The sequence below is a fragment of the Oncorhynchus kisutch genome, linkage group LG13 (assembly GCF_002021735.2).
Source record: "Oncorhynchus kisutch isolate 150728-3 linkage group LG13, Okis_V2, whole genome shotgun sequence".
In the NCBI taxonomy this organism is placed as follows: domain Eukaryota; kingdom Metazoa; phylum Chordata; class Actinopteri; order Salmoniformes; family Salmonidae; genus Oncorhynchus; species Oncorhynchus kisutch.
In genome coordinates this window covers 60,601,838-60,615,370 of record NC_034186.2, presented here as the reverse complement: position 1 = coordinate 60,615,370, position 13,533 = coordinate 60,601,838, and the positions used below count along the sequence as shown (strand labels likewise).

General features: G+C 41.2%; 1 protein-coding gene across 1 annotated transcript; it reads left to right on the top strand.

The window, feature by feature from the left end:
• Nucleotides 1–2,777: 2,777 nt before the first annotated feature.
• On the top strand, nt 2,778–13,464 carry LOC109902030 (ammonium transporter Rh type B-like). The gene is made up of 10 exons (XM_020498083.2): nt 2,778–3,158; nt 7,495–7,681; nt 7,848–7,998; nt 8,207–8,354; nt 8,627–8,793; nt 10,309–10,446; nt 11,154–11,287; nt 11,438–11,559; nt 11,747–11,820; nt 12,283–13,464. The coding sequence occupies exons 1-10, from the start codon at nt 2,972–2,974 to the stop codon at nt 12,358–12,360; spliced, it is 1,386 nt and encodes a 461-aa protein (XP_020353672.1). The 5' UTR covers nt 2,778–2,971; the 3' UTR covers nt 12,361–13,464.
• Nucleotides 13,465–13,533: the final 69 nt, after the last annotated feature.

Here is a 13,533-nt window from a genome sequence, read left to right as displayed (position 1 = left end):
CGGCTTGCAAGCCTCCCCCTTTAACACAACGATGGTCATTATGGCCCAAAGGTTCTATTTTTGTTTCATCAGACCAGAGGACATTTCTCTAAAAAGTACGATCTTTGTCCCCATGTGCAGTTGCAAACCAAAGTCTGGCTTTTTTATGGCGGCTTCTTCCATGCTGAACGGCTTTTCAGGTTATGTCGATATAGGACTCGTTTTACTGTGGATATAGATACTTTTGTACCTGTTTCCTCCAGCATCTTCACAAGGTCCTTTGCTGTTGTTCGGGGATTGATTTGCACTTTTCGCACCAAAGTACGTTCATCTCTAGGAGACAGAACGTGTCTCCTTCCTGCGCAGTATGACGGCTGCATGGTCCCATGGTGTTTATACTTGCGTACTATTGTTAGTACAGATGAATGTGGTACCTTCAAGCATTTGGAAATTGTTCCCAAGGATGAACCAGACTTGTTGAGGTCTACAATTATTTTTCTGTGGTCTGATTTCTTTTGATTTTCCCATGATGTCAAACAAAGAGGCACTGAGTTTGAAGGTAGGCCTTGAAATACATCCACAGGTACGCATCCAATTGACTCAAATGATGTCAATTAGCCTATCAGAAGCTTCTAAAGCCATGACATCATTTTCTGGAATTCTCCAAGCTGTTTAAAGGCACAGTCAACTTAGTGTATGTAAACTTCTGACCCACTGGAATTGTGATACAATGAATTATAAGTGAAATGACCTGTCTGTAAACAATTGTTGGAAAAATGACTTGTGTCATGCACAAAGTAGATGTCCTAACCGACTTGCCAAAACTATAGTTTGTTAACAAGAAATTTGTGGCGTGTTTGAAAAACAATGATTTTAATGACTCCAACCTAAGTGTATGTAAACTTCTGAAAAAAATTATACATATTTTTTTTAATCTGCCAAAAATCTGAAGTTTAGATTTTTTTATATTTCGGTCTTCTGTGATGTGTAGGAAGTGTAATATTGGTATGCAAACTCAAAATAAATACATTTCAACTCTATATCTGACATAGTACACGTGTCTTATTTTTTCTATGTCCATCAAGATGTGTGTGAGGTGTATACTTTTGTTTCTAAGTAGATTTGTTTTAAGACTACCAAGAAAAACTTTGTGTGACCCTGATTTATCCCACCGCAGTAAAAGGTTATTAAAGCGTCAGTCAGACAACAGGTAGACTTAAACCAAACTGGTTCTCCAGTACAGTAGTAAGAATGGCTTATTATTGCCTTTTTTCTTTATCCAGAAAACAACCTCTCTGTTTCGGTTAATTGAACATGTACAGCAGTTTTCCTCTTGTTATAGGTCACTGACTGACAGTCACTCATATCATATCAGTAAAAAAATGTATTGGTACATTTGTTAGTCTAGTCAGCTATCTAAACTTGTAGTAATCACATCCAAATTTCCGACATGCACGCAGGGCACATGCCCAGAAGGGCTCAATTCGAAACGAAGACAGTCAATTCAGGAAATAAACTTAAATACACCCCCCAAACTCCCCTCCCTCCCAAACTGTTCTTACTAAAACTCAAACCCTAGTTACAGCCCTGGTAATACTGTTTATACAAGTACCATGTATGTGAAATAAATATATATATACACATTTAAGTAACTTTTGTCCTCTGAAGTGTTTGATGGGCCAGTAAAATCTATAATTACTGTAAGTTCTACTTGGATTTTGCTGTGGCTTAGCTACAGTAGGCCTACAGTATGCCATCAGTCATCATCATTAGTGGAATTCTTCAATTCTTCAATTTTAATTGACCTTCATTGACTGAATTAAATGTGAAATGACCCCAACTCTTCAGACAGTCAAACAGGCACGTAGGTAGGCAGGAAGCTTGACAGACGATCAGGATTCAACTTCATAGATTGGCTTTGTGCCTGTGGTAGGCTTTTAGTTGAGATTCTCTAAACAATAACAGCATTCCTGCCAGGTGCTCTTCTCTAAAGGAGAAAGATAGTGTATATAGTGAGTGATGGCTGCTCCTTACAGGAGAAAGATGTGCACAGACCTGCCTCCATCCCCTCTCACACCCTACTCCCCCAAAACCTGTCTCAACACCCCCACCCATCTATCCCAAACCCAATGTCCCACAACCTTTCCAGTTGCACCAGTCCAAACATCTCTACTACAGGCTCTTTTAGCTTTTTAACATTGTGACAGTAAATTAGGTGTGTGTGTGTGTGTGTGTGTGTGTGTGTGTGTGTGTGTGTGTGTGTGTGTGTGTGTGTGTGTGTGTGTGTGTGTGTGTGTGTGTGTGTGTGTGTGTGTGTGTGTGTGTGTGTGTCTTGGCACGTTATCACACCTGGTTGCACAAACTATTCTGATCCCAAGATATTTTGTTTTTATTTTACTTTTTGTCTGACTTTGAGGAGTCAATGGCATAACGGAGAGACAGCAATATGTTAGATCCTATGCATGTGCAAGCCTGACTCTCTGCATGTATCTGTTTGTGTTTTTTAATTCACCATGGGCCTTGAACCATTAACCTAATGTTTTACCGTAGATAATGTAGGCAAAAGCTTTTTTATTTTATTATTTCAATATGAAGGGTAACCCCATGAAAATAGTTTTTAATGGGTCATTTTTCTTCTCTATGAATCTAGAGGAGTAACTGATCATTTTAAGGAGTCCTACCTCATTTCAGACCACCTTAACAGCAGCAATAGTGAAGGGGAGGAGCTGAGGTTATCTTGCAGCCTATGATTGGAGGCATACAGAAAGGTGGTGGGCATGAACATTTGCAACCAAAACGCACTAATTAAAAGTCAGACCAACTCATGTGTCAGCTTGAGTCCTCACTCCCTGCACTCCCACTCTCCCATCGCATCACTGAGTGTTAGTGTATGTTGCTGTGTTCCCCGCTCTGGAGCTGAGTTGAACTTTTAACCATTCACCCCTAAGGCCATAGTGCAGAGCCAGGAGAACACCCAGGTAACCCCACAGCCATGACGAATTCGGCAACTAACTTGCGGCTGAAGCTGCCCATGGCCTGCATCATCCTGGAGGTGATCATCATCATCCTCTTCGGCGCTCTGGTGCAGTACGACGATGAGACAGACGCCAAGCTCTGGCACAAGGAAATCGCCAATGGCTCTTCCAACTACGACAACGACTTTTACTACCGCTACCCCAGTGAGTGACCGCAGCGAGAGGGGTAGGGTTGGGGTAACGAGACAGGTGGGGTAGTAGACATCCCTAACCACTGATAAAGAGTCAGATACGTTTTCATCCTTTTAATGGTTATGGTTATGATTAGGTAGTATGATGATCTGACCCTAAATCTGTGGATAAAGGTAACTATTTCCTTGTGAGGGTGGAGAGGATGGGGGATGTGGAGTCCATCTATAGAAATGAAAGGATTGTTATTTTCCTTCTTTGTTATGCTTTGTCTATGTGTCTGAGACTTGCATAGTAGCAGAAGCAGATATGTTGGTTGTTTAGGCAAATGTCTTGTGTCATTCATGCCATACATGTATGTCAAGACAATGAGCATGACAGAAAAGTTGTCTGAAGCTCAAACGAATCTGACGACTAAATCGGAAATAATTTATTTTCCTTTTGTGTTATGCCACGTCTTGCTCCAGTGCTGTGTTGGGATATTGTCTTCCCACCTAGGGAGTCTACCCCATCTGGCTTTCTTTGGGATGTTACGTACTTACAATATGGTTGTGTGGAGGAGATTGGAGGTGGGAGGGAATGGAATTGTGACTGTGTTTAAATTTGTTTGGGAAATAAAGGTTGTGGTAATATTTCATTCAGTACATAAATTTGTAGGTGGCTTAACTTACCCTATCCCACAGTAAGTTGTGCCAAGAGACCACATAGACCATGTTTTCAGAAATGTAATGTTTACATGAATTCAGATTATTTCCAGGGATACACAACATCCTGAAATATATGTTAATAATTTTGTTAGAAAGAAAAAGAATACTATATTTCCCTTGACGGAGTAATGCTGAATGTAAAAAATGTATCAACTTACCCCACTCTCCCCTACGACCCCTGAGCTCCTCAGTGTTCAATGTGAGTTTTCCCTCTTTTGCTTTGACATTTGGCTGCAAGCAGCAAAGCAACAAATGGTTAATTTGTTTCCTAATTAGAAGAGGGTTTGGTTGCCAAATGTTTTTGGGTGAACTTGTTTTACTTTCTGTGACAGTGCACTCCAGTTCACTGATGTATCAAATACATCATTCTCATTGTCAGTTTTATAATTGATATGCTCCGTTTTGCTTTGTGTTGTGGTGTACAATATACATCAACAGTCAACACAGTACATATTGGAGACATACGGAGACCTGAAAACAGACAATGTGCTTAAGTGATTGCATTCCGTCTGTCTGCAGTCCACTGAAAATAACTGGAAACTAGAAGCTCTTTGTCAAGTGGGAGGAGAGGGAGAGTTAAGTTCTCCAATGTCAATATGGAAACAAATCCGGCATGGGGAGTGATTTCTGTCCTTTGATTTAACCGTTTAGTATCTCAGATCTTTCTGTCAATGTTTTTTTGATTAGCGTCAAAACCCTCTAACTCATAGGCTACTTTGAACAGCAAGAGGGAAGGAAATGTGGTCTCTGAATAGGTTATAGCATGTCTGTTGTAGTGGGTGTCCAATCAGTCACCAAGGGCAAAGGGATACTTTTCCTCCTCTGAACGTTGCTGTTCCACCTTAACAGATCAGTAATGAAATGCAATGGAAGACTGTTGGGGGGAGGTGGTGGAGGTATTGGGTGTGTCCAATTCTTAGCCTTGTTGAAAGTTCCTGTGTGCAACTAGTCCTACCTGTCACCACACCTTGAGGCTTTCCCAATACTGTCCCTATACTGTGTCATGCAGGTGGAAGGGTGCAGGTAAGCCCCAGGGTAGAAAGAGTATGGGAATGTCTGATATACAGACATGGGAATGTGTAGGAGGAACGTTTAATTTTCACATTCCCCCCATCACTGTCTAATTAGTGAACGGCCAGGGGGATAGGGCCTTCTGCGTGAGAAAGGGGCACCGGGGGGAGGAACGTGAAGGGAAAAAGTTGAGTGGGGAACAGAAGGTTTGGAGGGAGGGTTAGGAGGGAGAGAGTGATTGTTTTTAGAGAGAAGGAAAAGTTTGCTTTGGAAGGCTGATTTGTGTTTATTGTCATGCCAGCAAAGCTTGTCATATGGATGACTGATATACACAGAAAGAGAGTTAGGGAGAGCGAGAAAGCAAAAGAAAAAGACTGTGTGGCACAAAAAGGTAATTAAGGAACCAAGTTGAGTTATCAGCCACTTTGGCTAGTAGCATGGTTTCCAGTTTTCCCTTGTTAAGGCTGGGGAGTCATAGCCAAGTCAATCATACTGACCACTGTGGTCAGTGTGGTTGACCAGGCTACGGGAGTCATGGGAAACTTTGGGAGTTTAATTACATGAATCTCTGAGAGTTGGATCATGTCCGTTTGACTTTGAATTCAATTCATCTTTGAGGTTGAAGTCTGTGACTCTTTTGAGCTTTCAAACAATTGAGCACATGCAGATTGGACCTTCCCTTAAGCAGGTGAAGCTGCTGATGCATGTTATGCCAGGCTCACTATTTATGCTCTTGCCTCAAGCTATTGAGTGATTGAGTACACTGATTTTGACAAAGTAGAAACCTGTTCAAGGTTGGGTCAATTTGAAAGAGGAGGCACTAAAAGTCCATTAGAAATAATTATTTCAGATCTTTAACCCGTCAGCTTCACTGTTGAATGGAAGATCACCTTCAAGAATGAAACTCTCATACAGTAACAGGTGCACATCTGACTACTGATCATGTCATGTTTGGATCTTCAAACGTTTAAGGTGTAGTAAAACAAATTACGGGGGGGGGGGGGGGGGGGCTCGGCCCCCGATTGAGACATGAGCTCCCCTAACTAACAAATGTCACACTTTGGGGGGACTCTAATTGAACCATTCTCCTATTGGTTTAAAATACAATTTTGTACTGCTAAAATATATTACATGTATACATATTAAAATAGAAGCTTATTCCAAATGAAAGGAACACCCCCACCTCTCTGTCATGGTTTAAACCAGTGATAGTTGGTTCAGGTTCTTTCAACCGCATTCATCTTTCCCATATTGTCTATCTGCCATGAGATTTCGCTAGCAAACTTGCAACATGGTATCGACTGGGTCCAACCCTTTAGCGAACTTGCAACATTGTTTCCCCTGCGGATGAGCTCGGGACAGACACAACTGTATTTGCGTCCCCATTTGTCAGCAATACGCATAATTTAATTCAGGCTACAAGAGTGTAGGCTTAATGACAATCACCAAATATCATTAGACTTTTCGGTGTTTTGTAACAGATGTATCTATCCCTTCATCAAATGGCAGGTGCACAGGGCAGTGTTTGTATCATGAATTCTTTTGGAGTGGATGTGCAGGTAGCCTACTTTTAAAGGTGACTTGTTTGATAAGTGAAAACATTATCACTGGATGTGTTCATGCCACATTAAAAGGTAATACATGTTTACTGTTCAAATACATGTCTTTACTATTAGCCCCATGATAAGTGTTGTGCAGCAATAGGAAGTCCCGTGAATAAAATTGAGACCACCAAATGTCACGATATAATTCTCCCTCTGCTGCTCTATATTGTCTGGGTGTGTAGGTTGACCTCATTGCTATGAGATAAGAGATTTGCTATGGTATGTCAACATGTAGTAGAAGCCTACCATCTCCCTTAGAATTATGGCTGCTCCACTTGACACATGTCTAGAAAGCAAATGATCTCTTGATTGAAAGATACAGTCAGAATTAAGAGAACTGTAAGGTAGTCATTAGGTTAAAACTGGTCTGTATGTTGGCTCATGAGCGCAGGTAATAGATTACCTTTAGGTCTTTTACAATAAATGTCAATGTGTGCAATTTTTTTATAATTTATTTACCTACTCACTGGTGTTGCCCGTGTGTGTGCATGTTCCCTTTTCTCACCGCTCTGTAGGCGTCCTTCTAGGGGGAGTATTTGGGCCAACCTGCCAATGGGGAGTTGGGCAGTGGAAATATCCTCCATGCCAATGATCAGTTGCCAGGCAACGACCAAGAGATATTGTCCCTACTCCCCAGTGCCATGTGGATGAATACGTCCAGTGGGCAGAGGGAGGTGTAGTAGGCTGGGTTAACAAGGCCAGAAAGCAGGTTGAATGGAGCTATCAGGCACAGGGTAACTTCTCTGTGTCCTTCTATGTAGGCCAACTGAGGTTCCCAAAGCCCCCTGTCCCGCTCAATTTAAATCACAAAATGTTGACTGAAAGGGATTGTTGGTGTTTCGTGGAGAAGTCACCAACTTAGAAAGATACTGCTATACTACTGTCATAAAAGAAATAGTCTTTCTCACCAAACCATAAGAAGGGTATTGTTAATGTATTTACGAGACTGACCACACAGGCAGTTGAATAGTGACAATGTGCATCCAACGCAATAAAATAATCTATAATGTGTTCTCTTCCTTTGTTCAGGCTTTCAGGATGTGCACGTGATGATCTTCATTGGCTTTGGTTTCCTCATGACGTTCCTGCAACGTTATGGATTTAGCAGTGTGGGCTTCAACTTCCTCATTGCGGCCTTCGCTCTGCAGTGGGCAACTCTCATGCAGGGCTTCGTCCACGGCATGCATGGGGGCAAGATCCACGTCGGAATAGAGAGGTAGGGCTCATGCACACACTAACCTACATTTCCTTACTACAATAAACACAACACACCAGCAGATACATGTGATGTGTATACATGGCATATCATACGGGTGTAAGTGTATACTGTAGTGCATCCCATAATAAACCCTATCATTAAGAGTTGTTTGTCCCTCCTGCAGTATGATCAACGCTGACTTCTGCACAGGCTCAGTGCTCATCTCGTTTGGTGCGGTCCTGGGGAAGACCAGTCCAGTCCAGCTGCTGGTCATGTCTGTGATTGAAGTCACCCTGTTCGCAGTCAATGAGTTCATTGTGCTTTCTGTTCTGGGGGTAAGTGAGTGTGTGTGTGTGTTTAGGTGTACCATTAAATGTACAATTCATGTCTTCCTGTATATGTCTGTATACAAACCTACAGTAAAACTGCTTTTTTACATACTATTATGCCTACTCTCCTATTAGGCTTTCTCATCACTCTTGAATAATGTACTTTAAGACGAAGCTTTTTACACCCCTTAAATTAGATAATTTCCACCTTTAGGCCAAGGATGCTGGTGGCTCCATGACCATTCACACCTTTGGAGCTTACTTTGGCCTGATGGTGGCTCGTGTTCTCTACCGCCCCAACCTGGACAAGAGCAAACACAAGAACTGCTCTGTCTACCACTCTGACCTCTTTGCCATGATTGGTATGAATACCTCCTGCTCATCGTAAGCAGGAAGCCTGTACATTAGATACAAATAGCCACCATCAACAAGTCAGACAACTTAACCTTCATTTTCTGAAGATGCCAGTTAGGTTTTGACTGTACATACAATGCATGCCAATGTATGGGAATCTATGTCATAATTAAGAGTACATCCACCTCCCCACGAAAAAAACCTTACCTGTAGCTTGCTAAACTAAAGGACTATATTACATACCGGTATGCTAATACTTATTTTTTCACTGACTGCTCAGGCACCATCTACCTGTGGATGTTCTGGCCAAGCTTCAACTCTGCTGTGACGGCCCACGGAGACGACCAGCACCGCACGGCTATGAACACCTACTATTCCCTGGCTGCCTGCACCCTGGCCACCTACGGCCTGTCTGCCGTTGTGGCTCATGATGGCAAGCTCGATATGGTAAGGGAGCTAGTACAGTGTGGGGACTTAAGAGGAAAATCAGGTCCCTAAAAGTAGTATAGGGCTAGACAGGTGATGCAGACTTGGGGAGACAAAGTAGGGAGAAGTAGGATTCTACAGGGACAATGCAGTGGAAACGAGGGGCTTAAAGTGGTCTTCCCAGATCATTTCAAGTGGGAGTTAGGGACTAGGCATGGTAGGGGAAGGAAGATTTCTCCCTGTGTTTGTTGTCAATATAATCTGGTTCAACTGTATTTTGCGTCATAGGCCTATTAGATGTTATACATGTAAGTAAATATTTGGAATGAATCATGACTCCTTTGGGATTAAATCCTTATTGGCAAACTCTGAAGCATCATGCAGTATGTTTGCATATACAGAAAGGTATTTCAACTCTTGTCAACAGCTGTAGTCAGACGTGCTTGGTGAAAGTTTAACACAACTCTAGATTTCTTACATTATTATCATTATTGTTATATTTACTCCCCTCGCTCTAGCGCTTAAATGATTTAAGATATTAACATGAAACTTCCAAATGTGCAGACTGCACCAACATAGATTGCTTGAAAAACGTTTTGATAGCGTTTAGCTCACCAACAGTAACTCTTGAACCGTTCAAGCTAGACACCAAGTCAACTTTCACGTGTTCAGGCTATCCTACCAATCAATCAATCTTTTCATCTACCCGCGTTTTCAACTATAACCAGTCACTACCATCACTACCACTTCTGTAACTTATTTCAAAAAATATAAATACTTTAAAATAAGCACACACATTTTCTTCAGTAAATATACTTTTCTAGTTTAGATTTGATTGATATATTCTAAACTATCAAACTATGAATCCTCAAACTTTCACAATTTAAGAATTGGAAACCATCCCCCAAAAATGCACGCTGAAGCATCACACCATAGTTATTATCTACCTTTAGAGTATACAGTCATGTGAGCCAGACAAAATATCTAGTTGCTATGTCCCTTGAGGACATGGCTGTCATCTACATCTCGTTCTGAAATCAAGACGGTACATTCCTGTCTAAGATGGCAATCAATCTGAAGTTGTCTTTTCTATTCAATGGAGGGAGTCAGTGAACATAGCACATGACCTGGTGATAGTAATACCGTGCGAATCAGCTCAGATTATCTCATAGTTGGTGAAAGGGTAGTGTGTCCGCAGCATATCATCAAATCTGTCTGCAATCTGACAAGATTTTCACTACACCCGTAATAACATCTGCTAAATATGTGTATGTGACCAATAAAATTTGATTTGAACTCTACACACTCGCACACCCCCACTTTGCATGATGGCGATACCAAATTGTCACACAATGCTGCATTGGTTCGGATTTTTTAATTATTCAAGTATTACATCATTCATCCTACCTTCTCGTTCCTTGACATTGGTACCGTGCAAAATTTGAGAACAGTGATAATTAAAATAAACGTATGACTGGACTCTGACAATCAACCATTTTGAACAGCATTTTAAAAACGTCTCTCTCCTCTCTTTAGGTGCACATCCAGAACGCTGCCCTTGCCGGGGGGGTTGCTGTGGGAACTGCTGGTGAAATGATGCTCACTCCTTTTGGCTCCATGATTGTGGGCTTCCTGGCTGGAACCATCTCTGTGCTGGGCTTCAAGTTCCTCTCGGTAAGACCAACCTGCCATTAGTAAGACAGGATATAGGACAGAAGTGTATGGAAATGTATTATCCTCCTGAGACCTAGCAATAAAACATATCTGCAATTAAAAATCTATTATATTACATAAGAAGTGTTTGGGGTGAAAAAAACGTTTTACAGAAAAAGAAAACAATTAACATTACAGTAAATGAGTACAGTAAATGAGTACAGTAAATGAGTACAGTAAATGAGTACAGTAAATGAGTACAGTAGGTACATTTGTTTTACAGAGGACATAATTAAGCTATTTATTTGAGAAATTAGTGCACTGCTCTGAAAACTCACCAAACTATTCCTGAGATATTTACTTACTATAAGCAATTGAATATCAAACTCACAAAAAAAGGATAATTACACAATTACACACACATAAAATGTGATAATTGTGTTGGCAGCCATTTTGACAAACAAAGAGAAAGTTATCCAGGTCACACTCCCACATGAGAAATCATTGAAAAGCCCAGAATGTCCTCTCAAGGGGTATCAGTAGGATATGACCGTTAATGATGCCAACAGAACAAGAGTATCTATTTACAACATAAACAGTCATGTTGAGAAACACATCCACTTATGTGTATATGGCACCTTTTGAAGGACATGAGGGTGCTAGGGTACATAGACATCACAAACGCCCGCACTCATGGCACTGGCAACTTTCCACCCCTGTCCTCTCAGCCTATCCTGGAACAAAAGCTGAAGATACAGGACACATGTGGCGTCCACAACCTGCACGGCATGCCTGGAGTCCTGGGAGCCATCGTTGGAGCAGTTACTGCTGCTCTGGCAACCAAGGACGTCTATGGAGATGGGTTAGTCTGCCTTTTTTTGACAAGTTGAGAAAGTGTGCCCTCTACTGGTTTTATGGTGAAGCTCCCACTATTGCGCAACAGACAGACTCCCGTCAAAGCGTGCATTCACACAACAGTTTCATTCAACACTCCCTACTCTCTGTGATGCAGGATGGCTGATGTGTTCCCTGACATCCAGTCTGGTGATGTGGAGGCCTCGTTCCAGGGCATACGACAGGCCATCTCCCTGGCTGTGACCCTCGGCATTGCCCTCCTGGGCGGTCTTATCACCGGTATGTATAGGGACTAGCTAGAGGATAAGGGGGATTTAAATATTACTTACGTGTTGTAAGCACATATAGTCATTGTCTTGACTGGTTTGTTTCACAAATGCATGGTGATATTAGAACTGTTCTCTTTTGTCCCTGTATATTGTCCCTTGTGTCTGTGTTTAATTGTATCATGTCCTTTTTCTTGTAGGTTTTATTCTGAAGCTGCCAATCTATGGTGCTCCTCCTGACACCATCTGTTTTGAGGATGGCATCTACTGGGAGGTAAGTTTAGCTACTACACCCAGTCACTTTGTATGGATGAATGGACACACAGAACTCACTGATTTGTACATAGTGATTGTGTGAGAGTGCAGGGCCATTCAGGCCCATGAAGGGTTAACGATTGCCAACGATGGCATGCAGTTGGGCCCAATGTTATGCAATATGATATGTGGCCACAAGGTGTCATGCTTGCATTTGGTTACTGAACTCAAATAACTGCTTTTCATCATAAGCAAAGCAGTCACCCTCAGAACACCAGGTGGTGCCATTTCACATGGTCAATGCATGCATAATCAGTAATTGACGATTCTCTTGATTTAAAAAAATATACAGATTTAGGAATGTCTTGAAATTAGTTAGGAAATAGGTATACTTGCATTTTCATGACTCGATAAGGTGAAAACATGGTCTAAATAAATCATCCACTACATATTTTTCTCTTTCCATTTATCTCTCTCTCAGCTGCCTGGTGAGGAGGGCTCACATGAGGAGTTGACCACTGTCAGGACACCGGACGAGGCAGAAAAGCTCAACGCATAAACACACACACACACACCACACACACCACACACACACACACACACACACTTGAGATCCACACATAGTAGATTGTACAACCAGGATGTGGCAGCACATGGTGCTTGTGTATGTCTGCCATTTTTCAATGTGCCAATGACCATATCTGATTCACTAATATGGTGGTAGTGTGTGTTCAAACACTCCAGACCATCAGCAGAAGTGCCTTTCACTCTCAGAAGAAAACAATCTCAAGGTAACCCATAATGTGTTTACACCAGACAGAAGCATGCTATCCTCCAAGCAGCATGGGCCATGGACAGTCCATTGCAATATACCTCCTACCAGCTGCCTTATGTTATGTTCCTAGATGATCCTATGCAGCTACTGTATATGACAGAGCTGTAGACTTGAATCATGGTCTGAGAATTTGGATAGGACTAGTGAAACCTGTTTGATGATGCAAAAACAATGGATTAAGCTAATTTTAATTGAGTGTTTTTAGGATTTTGGGGGGCTTCTCTGCTCTTCTAAGAGATGTTACATGCACCAATGTTCAGGGAATTACACTTTGAACCTTTTTTAAACACCCAATTGACTAAGGGAAAGGCAAATTGGCAGTAGGCCCCTGTGTTGTAAATTCTATATTAAAACCAAAGAAAATTGTACCTTGCATGTTATTAATGTAGATCGCTGATGTTTTCATGAATAGACAATCACTTTTATAGATGCAAGTCCATCATTAAAAATGTAAAGTATTCCAGACTAAAACTATTGCGTAGATAGTAGAGTTTTGACGATTGAATATTAATTCTGGGTCCGGATTCTCCTTTTCTTCTATTTCTATACTATGCAATGTATTGGGTAGATTAGAGTTGCTATTGTACAATTATGTACAGTTGTGTATTGTACATAAATGTTTAGACAACATAAAATGTGATATAATTTAAACGACTAGCTTCACCACTACAGACAAACCACTGAATCAAACGGATTATTTGCTACAGGGACGAAATGGTGCCGACTTTGTTACACTGGAGAAAATGTAATTGCTGTGAATTTAAATGATAATTGAATAATACTTGTAACGCATTTTGGGAGAAATAAATCTTTCAAATGTGATATATATATTATTTTACATGTTATTATTTTATCTTGTTCATTGGACATTTTGAGTAGTTTTGTTCCTTTAATCAG

What these genes read in the sequence shown, in the direction of transcription:
- LOC109902030 (XM_020498083.2), top strand. Translation starts at nt 2,972, where the DNA reads ATGACGAATTCGGCAACTAACTTGCGGCTGAAGCTGCCCATGGCCTGC. An exon ending in ATCCACGTCGGAATAGAGAG is followed by an intron (nt 7,682 to 7,847) that starts GTAGGGCTCATG and finishes TCCCTCCTGCAG; the next exon opens with TATGATCAACGCTGACTTCT. An exon ending in TGGGCTTCAAGTTCCTCTCG is followed by an intron (nt 10,447 to 11,153) that starts GTAAGACCAACC and finishes CTGTCCTCTCAG; the next exon opens with CCTATCCTGGAACAAAAGCT.